Source organism: Trematomus bernacchii, unplaced genomic scaffold, assembly GCF_902827165.1.
Source record: "Trematomus bernacchii unplaced genomic scaffold, fTreBer1.1, whole genome shotgun sequence".
NCBI classification, from domain to species: domain Eukaryota; kingdom Metazoa; phylum Chordata; class Actinopteri; order Perciformes; family Nototheniidae; genus Trematomus; species Trematomus bernacchii.
The window spans coordinates 1,882,327-1,898,490 of NW_022988066.1; the positions used below are offsets into that span (position 1 = coordinate 1,882,327).

The window sequence follows — 16,164 nt, forward strand, 5'->3', positions numbered from 1 at the left end:
CAGCTATCAAAGACAAATACAATTTGACCCAGACATTGCTGCCAGCTTGATGTACAGTCAGGAATTCTATTTCTCAGCTAATCAACAAAACCTCTTTCGGCAATAGGCAAAATGCAAATAATAGGCACTCTGGACCCAAGCGCCTGGAAGGGCGGGATGTTAAGGCTGGAGTTGGAATCCTTGTAGTCTCTCTAATGCCATCTAGTGCCTCTAAAGAGCAACTCTCCATTTACCCACCTGCATGATATCAACAACTAAAGTGCTGCTAGCTAATAAAGACATTAGAGTCGATTTTCTTCACTCGCTTTGATAGTTTTGTACAATGGGGCTGTTCAATGTTCCACTTGTCGGGTCTCCAATCTCCTCCTCGGCTCCATTCCTCGGCTCCATATGGCCCCTCCGACTCCAAGATATGACAACATGGTAGCAATCAACAATGTCTGTAACAAAGTGTCCTTGTGCTGTATTTTTTTTGCATAACTAGCTGTGTGTGTGTGTGTGTGTGTGTGTGTGTGTGTGTGTGTGTGTGTGTGTGTGTGTGTGTGTTTAGTATGCAGTATTACACACTGCTGCCCTCCCACACCCCTGTGTATGAAATCCAGAGAGACAAGCTGGCCAGTCATAACAGAAGAAAGACACCAACTACTCACATCACACGACTATACAACCCAGAAACGACGAAGAACCATCAACCTGCTCTCTTTGGACATCTGATTGTGAGATTATTGATTAAAAGGTAAGATTTTAAAAGTTGTATTTAGTTGTAACTGGGAAAATCAGAAGAACAGGTCCAGATTGAAAACTTTCAATGTTTTTATTCTTAATTACTTTACTGTTACATTACGTAATTATATGTTGTACAAATGTCACAAAAAAAAAATGTCATGCCATTAGTTCAGATCTATAATGACTTGAAGGAATGCTTCAACGCAAAAATAATAATTTAGGTATCAATTACTTATCTCTGTTAGCTTGAATTTCTGATGTAAACTTAGTTTTTCTTATGTACGTAGAACAGTAAATTATTCAGAAATTATTGAGGAATTGAAGCAAATGGGTGCCACAAAATGTAATCAAAACATTTGTTGACAAACTCTCTCCAGTCATATGCTTTCTACTTTAAAATGTCACTATACACTTCATTTAAAACGCTCCTACTCCCTGTGGAGACATGAGTAAAACAATGTTTTCTTTACAATTTCCAGGTTGGATACACAATTATATACAAATGACCCTGTTTGGGGGGTGGAGTATTCATCTAATGTGTTCATTTAAAATGTGCTTCCATGAATTTAATGTAATAAAAACTGTCATCTAACAACAGGTGGTGAACAAGAAACTGAAGAGAAGAAGGGGCTCTCACAGTCACTGGACATTTTACTGAATGAATAAACTCTGTGAAGGCTTGACTTTCATCTACTGAGTGCTCAGCAGTATCGTAGGGATTGGACTGAGATTATTCTAAGGAACATTTCTCTTACATTGAGAGCACATTCAAGTGTCTTTCAGCAGCCATGGCTTCAACAGGTCTTCAGCTGCTGGGCTTGGTGTTGGCGGTGCTGGGTTGGGTTTGCGGGGCGTTGGTGTGTGCGGCTCCTCTTTGGCGTGTGTCCGCCTTCGTGGGGGGAGAGCTGGTGATTGCCCAGGTGGTGTGGGAGGGACTGTGGATGAACTGCCTGTCTCAGACCACAGGCCAGATCCAGTGCAAGACCTATGACTCCACCTTGGCCCTTCCTGTGACTGCCCAAGCCGCCCGGGGCCTCACTGTTCTCTCCCTGCTCCTCTGCCTCCTGGCCCTCATGCTCGGGGTGGCGGGGGCCAAGTGCACTCACTGCATGGGTGATGGTAACCAGGCCTCCAAGGTTCGGGTGGGCAGGATAGCAGGGGTGCTCTTCCTGGTGGCTGGCTTGGCGTTCATGATACCCATCTGTTGGACCGCCCATGCAACTATCCGGGACTTCTATGATCCCAATATCGCAGCGCCTTATAAGAGAGAGCTAGGCCCAGCGCTGTACCTGGGCTGGGGGGCCGGCCTGCTGCTCATGGTGGGGGGCTTTCTGCTGCATTTGGGGTCCTCTCAGCAAAGCAGAGGAAGACTGCCTACTTTTGCTGGAGTGCTGAAAGACAACCCAGGTACAGGTGCAGCCGGAGAGGGGAAGCCACAGGAAAAATCTTTTGTATGAGATGATTTTATTGGACAAGAGAGATACAAACAAACACAGAGGTCGCAACCTTGTCACACAAGCTTCAGAAAATCACAAGGTCACCATCTATTGGAGGGTATTCAACCTATAGCCTTTTATATCTTATAAAGCGGTTAAAGGATTGCATTTTATTTTGAATTTCATTAGTCATTGGTAAATGATAGTTTGACATGTATTCATTTATTTACATGATACAAAACAAAGGGTTTGTAGTAGAATTTACATTATTTAACAGCTTTCTCTCAGAGTAGGAGTTGACATGCATTGTGGGGGTATTTAAATGTTTTGAGCCTTACTAATGGGTGTGACTCACATTTCTCAAATTCCACTCTGCCTCTGCCTCTGCCTATGTGTGTGTGTGTGTGTGTGTGTGTGTGTGTGTGTGTGTGTGTGTGTGTGTGTGTGTGTGTGTGTGTGTGTGTGTGTGTGTGTGTGTGTGTGTGTGTGTGTGTGTGTTGTGTATGTGTGGGTGGTCTGTGTACAGAAGGCCAGTGTACAGTATATCTGTGTATGCTGGTGTGTTTACTGAAAATATGTGAGGGGAATTATTGTCTTATTTTTATTTTTATTTAAATGTATTTTATTGTTTTATTTTATATTAATTTTAACTGGGTTTTGTATATGTATTTCTACAGTACTCTCTTATTGATATCAGGTCCAACACAGCAATTTTCCCATATAAGTTTTAAAGCTTTTTTTTTAAACTGAAAATTCTAAATAATCATCAAAGTGTTTGCAATATTATACAGCAGTAGTAGTTTTGTTCCTTTAGTTTACTGAAAAATGCATTGCTTATCTAATGTTTTAATTTCTGACTTGATGTAGTTTACTAAAATTACCATTATAGCCAATGCCATGTCTTACATATATTTCAGAGATGTAGCCATTCTTATAATGTTTACAGCTTCTCCCACTGTACAGTTGTCATAATAATTATTCAGTACATGTACATAAGTGGGAAATTGCATTTTCCAGCCTTATTCTTTGTATTGACGGTGGTTTGTATAATTTATAACTACGGAATAGTTGGCCATGGGGAAAAACGCATTAAGATGCAAAATAGGATCCCAATTTTCCTTTAATGAAATTATATTTGTGCAAATTGTCACTCTGCCTGACGTGATCAGATTATAAAAAATAAAAAAGCAGCACATGAGTAATTTATATTTACTATAAATATCTGCTGGGCCAATCCGGATTTATGGTGGTCCTACTTTGGCCCACGGCCACGGTCGCCCACTTTGTGCAGCCTGGTAAAAAACAACGAATGAGCATATGCAGGTCCGTTTTGGGTCCAGGCTTTTGGAAATAAGCAATGTCTACATTCTCACTCCAATCCGACATGTATTCAAATGGAAAACCATTATGATTATACCCAAATAAGAGCCCAAATCATTATTTTACCTTCATGTGTTGTAACAGCAGATATAGTACAGTAGGGGGCAGTAAACACACAGTAACTGAAGTGCACTCTTGCATGAACAGCCATTGACAAGACAATGTAAACACTACCTACTCCTACTAAGTATACAATAGAAAGCAAGTCGGAGAAACCAATATGGATGCTAGTTTGCAGCTTTTATCAACCTCTTGTCTGTGATATTTGATATACAATTAATAGTATGCCAGTTTGTCTTTCTGCTAAAATATGCTGCTGTGATTATTAAAATGTTTGATTTTCGATGATTGTCAAATAATGTCATGTTTTTTTCCCCCACTTTGGACATGGCTCAGTTGGTCCCTGAGTGGACTCATATTAGGCAATTCAAATGTAACATGTTGCACCAGTATGGTTTGTTTTGCTTTATAGTTTATTTTGGTTGAGAAGCTGCAATTGATTTGTGGGACAACTGTACAGCATGGTGCCAACAGTCGTCCAAAAAAAAGGAACAGAAATTCAACAGTGACTTTCTGTAGTTTATGTGCTGATTTGCTAACTCTTGATAACACATGACAGCGGATTTGTTTTAGGGGATAGGGCAAAAGAACTGCATGCAAAGACCTGCTTATGTCTGGAGTGTGCTAACAGTTCCTCTTTCTTTAAAAAAACAAAAAAACAAGTCTGTAATCTTTCTTAAAATGGTATTATCAGTAGGTGGATATTCTTCTACCCTTTACTCAAACGAGACAAGACATTTATTACTGCATAGCTCTTCCATTTTGCCGTTCAATAACATTGTACATATGTTTTCATAGAATATTTTATTATATGTATTTTAATATTCTTCTAAACTTTAATTTTATAATAATATCTGGTATGTATCAGAAGTCAATGGGGAACATTAAATGGAATGTTTTGAGAAAAATGGAAAACTTTTATTATCATATTGAACGGTAGGTGGACTACAATCCAATAATAGGCATTGATTTGAAGTCATAAGGCCACGTGTCATGAAGGTATTGAAAATAATCCAAGAGTTCTTTAAAATATCAAACACTAAATCTTAGCCTAAATTGAATTCAACTCATTGTAGGAACACCATTGTGTGCGTGACTCTATGGGATTAGTTTTGTTTCATAAAGATAAAGCAACACTTTCTCAGAATCAAGCAAAACTAAGAGTTTAAGAGAAAAAAAAAACTGAGTCAAGCAAAATAAATGTAATTAAAAAAATAAAACTATAAGTTGCAAACAAATCATTTGTGTTATCATGTAAACTGCAAGTCTTTTTTCTTTGTTTTAACTTATCTATTTGTTTGCAGTTCTCTTTGCTTCTTTCTCAATGATCAGACTTTTGCTCTTGCTGCAGCTCTCTCGTTTGCGCTCCCTCATTTTTTGTTTTCAATTCTGACACAAACGTCCCAGGTGGGCGGGACTTTCAGGGGTGCGTCCCCATTGGCTACTCAGTTTTTGAGTGACAGCCCAGTCCTCCAGCGATTGTACAGTGCAGCTGCGGTGCGGTAGCTGAGCGCAGAGGTGGGGACTCGAGTCACATGACTTGACTCGAGTCAGACTCGAGTCGCATATTTTTTGACTTGAGACTTGCTTGACTAACATTGATAAAAGACTTGACTTGACTTTGACTTGGTATTCATGACTTGAGACTTGACTTAAGCTTGAGACAGATGACTTGAAAGGACTTGACTGTTTAAAATTAAATATTTGCGTTTGTTTTTGTAGTGAGATATTACGTTTAGTTTTTTCGAAAAACGTGATTGGGTGATTATAGTGCCGTGCGCGCAAACCTGGCAACCCACTAGACGGCAGGAGTGTCAGTTAACATGGCAGCGGCTAGCGTTACTCCACAAATAGTGAAGTTTGGATTCAAGGATTATGTTGTCGATGACGCTAATAAGAAGAGAACAGCGGTATGCAGGGTCTGCAGCATAAAGATCAGTGACACGACCACCACAACATCCAACTTCATTCGTCACTACAAAAAAACCCACAGAGAAAGGTGGGAAGCTAACGTTAAGTTTAAGCTACGTTAGACTTGGTTTCAAATCGATTAAGCATTGCAAAGAGAAGACAAAACGGTAAATGAACACTAGAACCGCCAAGGGATTCATTTTGACTAACCCTGATACTGACGGGCTGTCAGGAGAGGGAGAGAGAGAGGAAAAGAGATGCCTCGTTTATTTCCCCTGTGTTATCATCAGAAGTTACTGTAAACTGTTGAATAATGTAGTTCATCTACTTTTAGTAGTTTGTTTAAATGTTTTAATTATGTTGTGTTTGTTTGTAGAAGTGCATCATTCCTTGATTTATTGTAAAATGAATCTGAACTTTTTGATCTGTTATGATGATAAACTGAAGCAATTTCTAAATTAACCCAATTAAGTGAGTTTTAAATCGTCCTACTTAGTTTATAAGGAAATGATGAAGAGGAACAAATTAAATGATTTGAAAATGATATCTATGTACAGTAGGTGCTGACGCTGTTGGCAGTTCTAGTGTTAACAGACATTTAAATTAAATATGTGTAATGGCAAATGCCATATATGATTTTCTTACCTGGAATTCTGCCTTTTTGAACACTGTTTGATTGAGTCCTAGCTATATTGTCTGCAGTTCTAGGGTTAATATTAATCTAATATGATTGTCATCGGTCTAAATTAGATTGCAAATGATTAACTGTGTATGTAATGAAGATCATAGTGTGGGTTAAATCCATTTTCATAACCACTGTCTTTTAACTGATTTAAATGCGGAAACTGGGCTTATTCATCAGAATTTTGTATGACTTGACTTGACTTGACTTGACCTGAGCAATGACTTGACTTGACTTGCTTGACTCTCACCACAGTGACTTGGGACTTGCTTGATACTTGTAGGTCAAGACTTGAGACTTGCTCATGACTTGCACATGTAGGACTTACTCCCACCTCTGGCTGAGTGTGGATAGAACACCCCCAGAAGAACCAGCATTTCAATTATTATAATACTACAAGTGAAAATATATGTAAGTATTGATCATTTGTGTTGTTTGTGCTGTACTATACGGTCTGTTTCTTTATTGTATTAAGTGAGAAGAAAAGCTGTGCTATGAAAGTTAGCTTTTGCTACCTAAGTAGCCTAACAGTTAGCTACATAGCTAGCAGTGAGTGAGCGTTCAGACACCGGCGCACACACTCAAACGGACTCGTGTGCCTGACTCTACCAACAGGCTTTCATGATTCTGTTTAGATATGCAAGTATAAGCCATGATAGCTTATTTTATTAACACGCTAATTTGATATGAAAATCAATGGAGGCTGAGTTAACTTTGTAGGAAAACCTACCGTCCCTGAGCTGTGTTTTATTTGTTAACTTCATATTTTTCATTTTCTAAAACATTTATTTTCCTCTCATATTAACAGTGTGGATCATTGAGACAGCGTGGTGTCCAGAGTCTTATCCCGTTTTCCCACTTCCTCTGAGGGGACAGCACGCTGTGTAGTGATGTGTCGGTCGCGAACGAGCCGGCTCAAAGAGCCGGCTCTTTTAAGTGAACGACGGGAGCCGGCTCGCGCCCGCGAACGAGCCGTTTTTTTTTGTTATTTTGTTGTTGTTAAGTAATACAAGACAGAATGATATGATGATCTCCGCGCTACAGCTGCTCCGTGCATGCATGCAGTGACATGTAATATCCAAGGATTAGAGACTGTTGGATGCTGCTGTTTTGAGCATTGCAATACATTTATTTTTATTATGTTTTTTTATGATTAGAGACGGTTGGATGCTGCTGTACTGAGCATTGCAATATATTTATTTTCACTATGTTATTTATTTATGATTATCCTTGGGCTCGGCAAAGATTTGATGTCAGCTGTTGCTGTCTTTTTTTCTATAGTTAATACTGAAATAGAGCCCTGCTGTTTAGTCAGGGCCTTTTCTTTAAATATAATTTTAAAATGTCGATAGAGTAGCCCATTTTTTAAAATGTCTATGCTTAAGTTTTTATCTCAATCTCAATCTTTATTTATTTATATAGCACATTTAAAACAACCTTCAGTTGACCAAAGTGCTGTACAGGCAATACATATTAAATAACACAATGGGAGTACAATAATAAAACAATAATTAAAAACATGATAAAAAGCACAATAACTAGAAAAATATTTTTTAAAAAACACATACAAATGTAAAAATGTAATGTTCAACTAGTATTAAAAGCCAGTGCAAAGAGGTGAGTTTTTAGCTGAGATTTAAAAAGTTCAATAGACTCAGCAGTCCGGATATGTACTGGGAGGCTGTTCCACAGTCTAGGAGCTGCAACACTGAAAGCCCTGTCACCTCGGGTTTTGTTATAGGTGTTGCTATCTGCTTTGTGTAGCGTGGTTCGACAAGCAAGTCTGTGCATTCATTGGGTGGTATCAGAGAGATACAAGGGTCTGTAAATGCAATGAAAACAATTGGCCACAGCAAATAATTGATATTAAACATGTCATTTTTACTTTTGAATACTTCCGTACAAAGGATGTATTGAATAATTTAAGTGATATGTGTACACATATAAATCATTAGTCAAAACAAGGCTACATTTGATTGAATTATAAAAGGTATAATATGTGGTAAACTGAAGAGCCGTTTGGGAGCCGAAAGAGCTGGCTCTTCTTGGTGAGCCGAGCCAAATGATCCGGCTCACCAAGAAGAGCCGGAATTCCCATCACTAACGCTGTGCACCAGCGCAGCATGAAGAAAGACCTGCACCAGCTTCATCCACGCTGGGCGTTGCTGTTATCACTTGCTCAGTGTCATTTCATTTGACCAAATGTCTTTACATATACATTTAATAGATTTTATTATTATCCACCTTTTAGTTTTATGTCCTTTTATTTAAAACATTCTTTGAGACTTCATCTTCTGGTTCAAATTTCAATAAATGTAATTTGTATAATCACTCTTTTGGCTTTATTCTACATGAAAATGTTAGAGATTCCATTCAAATCTGTTGATTATTCATATCTTCCTCAGGCTAGGAATAGTATGTCGAATTTTTAATGCTAAATGTATATCATTTTCTCACAGGATATAGAATGAGACAACACCGTTTTTATCCATTGTGTATGAATGCTTCAGCTCTTCAGACCAACATAGTAAGATGTGAGCATGTTCCTAATTGTGTTGGTATGCAACCTCCTGTAGGTCTGGTAAAAGCAGGGCCGTCCCTGCCCAACTTGGGGCCCCAAGCGACATTGTGAGATGAGGCCCCCCCCACCGACAGGAGTGAACATTTTTTTTTTCGAAACAAAGTACTTTATATACAAATATAATTCCTGTTTATTATTATTATTATCAACACAGTTACTTTTTTATACAGTGAGGTAAATGGTAAATGTGTATGTATGTCGTTCAGTATGTGTTTACAGGTGAATACAGTACGTCTGCATTTCCTGGATGCAAAGTCATCGACAAGGTGCCAACTGTGTGTTGATGCTTATGATAGCCAGGCCACTTAAGCGTTCTTGTGCCATTGACGACTGGAGGTGCGTCTTCATAAGCTTCAGTTTGGAAAAGCTTCTCTCAGCAGACGCAACTGTAACAGGAAGAGTTACTGCAATGCCGAGGGCAATCCAGAGATTTGGGTACAGTTCCTGTAACTCACTTTTGTGGAGAAATGACAACATCTCCAGAGCAGTTTTTTTGTAGTGGCATCTTTGGGAGGTTGATGATCTCCTGGACCAATGCAGACAAGAAATCCATCATTCAAGCAGACTTAAGATATGTTTTGATCTTAATAGTGCACTACAGAATGAATATATAATATATAAGCATAAAATGACAGAACACTTCATCAATACATTGTACAGTATGGGTTTGTATCCTAAAATTACCAGACCTAGTAGAATCACTTCTCATTCTGCTACATTAATAGACAACATATTCACAAACATTATGGAAAACAATACAGTAGGCGAACTATTATATAGTGACATCAGTGATCATTTACATGTTTTTATTGTCTATCACTGCAGTTCTAAGAAACCTAAAGTCGCCAGCCATTTCAAATACAAAAGATTGAGAACTGAAGATAACATAATTGCATTTAAAAATGACTTACTAAATCAGAATTGGAGGGTAGTATATGAGAGAGACGATATTGACAAGGCCTATGATGAATTTCTAAACATTTTTACATCACTTTATGACAAAAACTGTCCTGTGAAACAATGCAGAGAGAGACACAAACAAACTCACAGTGCATGGATCACTAATGGCCTAAAAAATGCCTGCAAAAAGAAAAATACACTTTATAGACAATTCATAAAATATAGAACTTCAGAAGCAGAAAATAAATATAAAAGATATAAGAATAAATTAACCCATATTCTGAGGATATGTAAAAAAGAATACTATAATAAAAATATTAGAGAATAATAAGAATAATATGAAAGGTTTATGGAAAGTATTAAATAGTGTCATTAGAAATGGAGCAAAAAGTTCAGGTTACCCTGATTTTTTTGTGGACAAAAATAATGTTATTAATAATACAGATGATGTGGTTAATGGTTTTAATGAATTCTTTGTAAATGTGGGGCCAGATCTGGCAGAAAAAATTAAAACCGTAGAAACAACTAAAGGGGAAGATACGGACCTCTGGAATGAAAATAATAGCTCTTTCTTCCTAACACCAGTCGAAGAAAAAGAAATCATAGATACTGTGCGAAAATGTAAAAGCAAATCCTCGACCGATTGGAATAATATTGATATGATTATAGTAAAAGACATTATTGAAGAAATTGCAGAACCATTGACTCATCTCTTTAACTTGTCTTTTCAATCTGGTAAATTCCCAAATAAAATGAAAATAGCAAAAGTTATACCATTATATAAAACTGGGGATAAACACCATTACACAAATTACAGACCTGTTTCACTGCTCTCTCAGTTTTCCAAGATCCTTGAAAAGCTTTTTACGAAAAGACTTGACAATTTCATGGAAACACATCAGCTTTTGGATGACAGTCAATATGGATTCAGAAAAGATAGATCAACATCTATGGCACTAATGGAATTAAGTGAGGAAATAGCAAACTGCATGGACAATAAAAAACAAGCAGTGGGAATATTTATAGACTTACAAAAAGCATTTGACACCATAGATCACAATATTTTACTGACAAAACTGGAACGGTATGTCATCAGAGGGGTGGGATTAGACTGGGTGAGAGATTATTTAAGCAACAGACAACAATTTGTTGAAATTGGTGAACATAAATCAGAATACATGAACATAACTTGTGGAGTACCTCAGGGGTCCGTGTTGGGTCCAAAGCTGTTCATAATATACATCAACGACATTTGCAGAGTATCAAATATATTGAAATTTATTTTATTTGCAGATGACACTAATATTTTTTGTTCCGGTGACAATTTGAAAGAGCTAATGGAAGTGATAACAGCAGAAATGATTAAAGTAAAACATTGGTTTGACACAAACAAATTATCATTAAATATAAGCAAAACAAAGATGATGTTATTTGGAAAACATAAAACAAATCCACATGTGCAATTAATACTAGATAACATAAACATAGAAAGAGTATATGAAATGAAGTTCCTTGGTGTGGTTTTAGACCACAAAATCAGCTGGAAACCTCATATCACTCATGTAAAAGCAAAACTGGCTAAGACTATCGCAATATTGGGAAAAGCCAGACACATTCTGGACTACAACTCATTGTATACTCTATATCAGCGGTTTTCAAAGTGTGAGGCGCGCCTCCCCTGGGGGGCGCCAGAGAGCTTCAGGGGAGGCGCAGCGTGAGAAAAAATAATAACGAGAAAAAGACGAGTAAAGTGACACTTGCACACTTTTGGCTGTCTGTGGAGACCGAGTTCCCCCACCTCGCCAAAAAGGCTGTTAAAGTGCTCATTCCCTTCACCTCCACCTACCTGTGTGAGTGCGGGTTTTCCGCATTGACTCTGATCAAAGGAAGTGCCGGTCAAGGCTGCAGCCAGAGGATGATCTGCGTTTATTCCTGTGTGCATCAAAGACGCAGACTCATTGTTCCCACTAAAGTAGGGGTGAGTGTAATAAGGAGATAAAGTTGACGTTCAGTGTGTTGCCGGGAGCATATAAGGATGTATCCACGATGTTGAAAATGTTAAAAATGTTTAAAAGATATGTGTTGAGAACACGGCGTGCGAAAATATACGGGTCGTGCTGCAGCTAGATGTGCCTGTCCTCTGTAAGAAGGTGTCGGCGACTGACATGTAAGGAAGAACGGCTGTCCACAGGCTGTTCCAACTTTAACAACTTTATTAACTTCCAGGGTAGTGAATTGAACATGCTATTGTAATTGGGTGTGTGGTATATTTTCATGCACGGACACGCATGTTCCACAACACACAAACTGAACAACACTCAATTGTACGATCGCTACCAGTGTCCTTGCGATCTTGTTATAACAAGTCAACAAGTGCACGTTATTACTGATGCAATATGGTTGAGACCATTCGGGCTTATTCTAGAGGGGTGCAAGGAATAGTCCAAGTAGTGGAGGAGTTTTATACAATATGTTTAAAACATAAAGATAAAAAGGTTTTAAAAAGTGATTGTTTAATGTTTTAAGGAGGTGACGCTACTCAGCCAATCAAATCGGTGCAGTCAGTGAGTCAGCACAATAGATTCAAACACTCACAGAGACGAGACAAGAGGAGAGAAACAGTCGGAATAATTTCAAATGGCGGAAGGTAGACAGCGAAAACAGAGCATTTAATGACATGTTCTCTTACTGGACCTCTTTGAAATGCAATGTAATAACAACAATAATAATAATAATAATAATAGCAATAATAATTGGGAGGGGGGGCGCGGCTGTTCATATGTTCTCTGAGGGGAGGCTCACCTTCCCACACTTTGAAAACCCCTGCTCTATATAACACACTGATATTGCCATATCTGATTTACTGTGTGGAGATTTGGGGAAACACGTACAAAACCAACCTACAGCCGTTATGCACATTACAAAAAAGGGCTATAAGAGTTATCAATAATGTTGGATATCTTGAACACACTAATGTATTATTTTTGAAGTCACACATATTGAAGTTCACTGATCTGGTTACATTTAAAACGGCACAAATCATGTACAGAGCAAGACATAATCTACTTCCTAGGAAATTAAAAACATTGTTCATAGACCGAGAGGGTGGGTATCATTTGAGAGGAAATCTACATTTTAAACAACTCAAGGTCAGAACAACTGAGATGTATGAGTATAACAATCTGTGGGGTGATTTTATGGAATGGTTTGGAGCAGGAGTTAAAACAAAGCACAAGCATAATTCAGTTTAAAAGGATGTACAGAAACACTTTTTTGGAAAACTATGAGAATGAAGAGAGGTGATTGAAGATGAGAAATTATTGTATATGTATGTATAAATGTAAATGTAAGTAGGAATAACTTGCATAATGACTTAAAGGACAATCATTGATCAAGTAAGGGGTGGGAATTAATAAGCATTTGCTTCCTTCTACTCCCTTTCGGACACATATGATTTTTTTTAATTATTATTATTATTATTAATATGAAGACTTTTTTTGTTGAATATATAAATATTATCGTGAATGTGGATAAATACTGTATTTTAACAATACGGTATTCTGTTTTTCACATTTGTTATTTGTTATTTTTTTTTAATCTGTTCGAAATAAAGATTGAAATGAAATGAATATAGTGAAAATACTAGCCTCAAAAAGATTAAAATATAATTAATGTAAATAAACTACTTCTACTAATAATAATAATCATAATCAATTCCATAATATAAATACTATATTATTTTATTATAATATAGTTGTAGTATAGTAAAGACAAAACATGCTTATTACATGCTCAAAAACTGATATTTCTTAAATCTGTATTCAAATGTAGTTTGCTCTGTCAGCAATGTATCAACAACTACACACACATTTCTATCAGTATTTCTCTGTGTTGTGGTTGACATGATGATGACTGTTAGGGCCCCTAGCCCCCTACACACGGCGGCGTGCGTTGACGCTTCAACGCTTCTGTCCATTCACTTTGAATGGGGTGACGTCACGCTTCGCCGAACTGCATTGTGGGAGCAAAGCGTAGCTTTTCTCGCGGTGCTCGCTGCAAAAGTAGAGCAATGTTCTACTTTTCAAGCTTCGACGGAGGCGTCAGCCAATCAAATCCCGCTTATGCAAATCTGCCAGTACAAGCGCTAGCCAATCAAACCGCGTGTATGCTGGGAGAGCCAGACCACAGTTCATTTCCTCATATGCCAAAAAATGGAGGAGAAAATAATCGTAGCGGTAGGGAATCACCCGGTGCTTTATGATCAGTCCCTGTTCACCTACCGGGATACAAACCGGAGGAGCCAGGCATGGAGGGAGGTGGCAGAGACAGTGGGTGAAACTGGTAGGTTTTCGCCTGTTTGGGGAGTTTATATCCAGTGTACTTCGTTTGAATGGACAGCTAGCAGGCATAGACAGTATTTAGCCAGCATGGAATGTTGCGTAAAATAGCACCATAGACATTAATGTCATAAATGTCCATCATATAAAGTGTGACATGTAAAACCTTTTATGCAATTGACAGGAGAGATTCATGTGATTGGTTGTTGGTCGCGTTGCTCGCGTAAACTCCCCAAGCTCAAGACACGCCCACCGCCAAGCGTCAACGCACGCCGCCGTGTGTAGGGGCCGTTACGGCCCGTCCACACAGCGGCGTGCGTTGGAAGCTTCACCATTCACTTTGAATGGGGTGACGTCACTTTTCGCCGAACTGCTTTGCTGTTTTCGTCGGGATGCACAGCTGCTCACAAAATTGGACGTATGACGTCACTGTGTCGGTGTAGGCATGGAGGTCCCCAGCTGCGTGGAAAACTTCCCAATCAGTGCATGCGAAGCATCCACGCAACTTTTCAATGGCTTCTGTGGACCAGGACCTGGAGGATTTTATTGGTGTTTCCGAGGATTTCAATTTTTGTTTGTACTTCGGGATAAGCAGCAGCATTGCGTGGTCCGACTTGCCAAGCGGAGCTCCCGCAGAGGCACGGTAAGCCTCCTTGAGTGGAGTATAGCAGTGGTCGAGTGTGTTGTTTCCTCTGCTGGGGCAGGTAACTTGCTGGTGGTAGTTGGGCAGCTCCGTGGACAGATTGGTGTGGTTAAAGTCGCCTAACACAATTATTGCTGCGTCTGGATGTGAGTTTTCCACGGAGGAGATGTGACTGGCTAGTTCGCTCATGGTGGTGTTAGCGTTAGCCTCAGGTGAAATGTAAACACCGATTATGATTATCGATGCAAACTCTCTGGGAAGGTAGGTGGGTCTGCATTTGACAGTTAGATGCTCCAGAAGTGGGGAACATGCATGGCTTAGCGAGGTGGAGTTTGTGCACCAGCGATGGTTGACCATAATCAGAGATGGGGTCGTTACTAAAAAAAAGTAATATATTACATATTACATATTACTTTAAAAAAAAGTAATATATTACACTACTTCGTTACTCTCTACATAAAGTAACTCGTTACTTTACTCGTTACTTTACTCGTTACTTTACTCGCAGGGCCGGCCCGCCCCTCCCTGCAGGCAGATCACGCAGACTGCTAAAGTTTCAAATGTTCTCTTTAGTTCAGTTTCCATTGTTGCATAAGACTGATCCAGATAGCTCTGACTATGGCTGTCCTCTGTCTCCTGCTATCTGTATTTTGCGCAGCATATCTCTGAACGATGCGATGGTGATTCCACTGTGCAAATGGGCAACATTTCCTATGAAGGATGCTACAAGCCTGTCCATCTCTGCTTTGGTTACCGGTCCTCCAAATTCTAATTTGTGCTGCTTCGGTCGGCGGCGGCGACTCGCAACATCCTCACTCTGGGTTCGGGGGTCCTTAGCTATTAGCTTCACCTTAGCATGTGTTCTTTGCAGGTGTTTGTTGAGGTTTGACGTGGTGTTTGCAGCAGTGTATAACAGCTTCTGGCCTGGACACAGTTTGCACCTCACCGTCACATTCCTGTCTATTCTTCGGACGAACTCAAAATAATGGGCATACCTCCACCCCTCGAAAGTTATCGCTGACTCTGCCATGTTTATGCAGCACTGCGCGTGGGGATGTGGACGCGCAAGTCGCGCAGATTACGTACATATACATTTGCGGCGGAAACCCCTCTTGTCTGTCAGTGTGATTATGACTGATTTTATAAAAGTAACGAAGTAACGCGTGTCGGGGCAATGTTAGTAACTGTAGTGTGATTACTGAATTATAAAAGTAACGCGTTACACTACTCCGTTACCGACAAAAGTAATATTATTACAGTAACGCGTTACTTTGTAACGCGTTACACCCAACTCTGACCATAATGCATATTCCACCACCTTTAGATTTGTGTGTTAGTTCCACTGACCTGTCGGCTCGGTGGAGTGTGTATCCAGCCAAGTTTCAGTCAGGCAGATGGCGGAGCAGTCACCGTAGGTTTTGTTTGACTGGATCAGGAGGTGAAGTTCATCCATCTTGTGCCTGAGAGATCTTACATTTGACAGCGGGGGGGGTGAGAACTGCGCGGAG

At 39.2% G+C, this 16,164-nt stretch overlaps 1 protein-coding gene across 1 annotated transcript; it reads left to right on the forward strand.

Annotated features, from left to right (window-relative positions):
- Nucleotides 1-654: 654 nt before the first annotated feature.
- On the forward strand, nucleotides 655-2,521 carry LOC117474759 (claudin-9-like). The gene is made up of 2 exons (XM_034120761.1): nucleotides 655-736; nucleotides 1,325-2,521. The coding sequence occupies exon 2, from the start codon at nucleotides 1,515-1,517 to the stop codon at nucleotides 2,181-2,183; it is 669 nt and encodes a 222-aa protein (XP_033976652.1). The 5' UTR covers nucleotides 655-736; nucleotides 1,325-1,514; the 3' UTR covers nucleotides 2,184-2,521.
- Nucleotides 2,522-16,164: the final 13,643 nt, after the last annotated feature.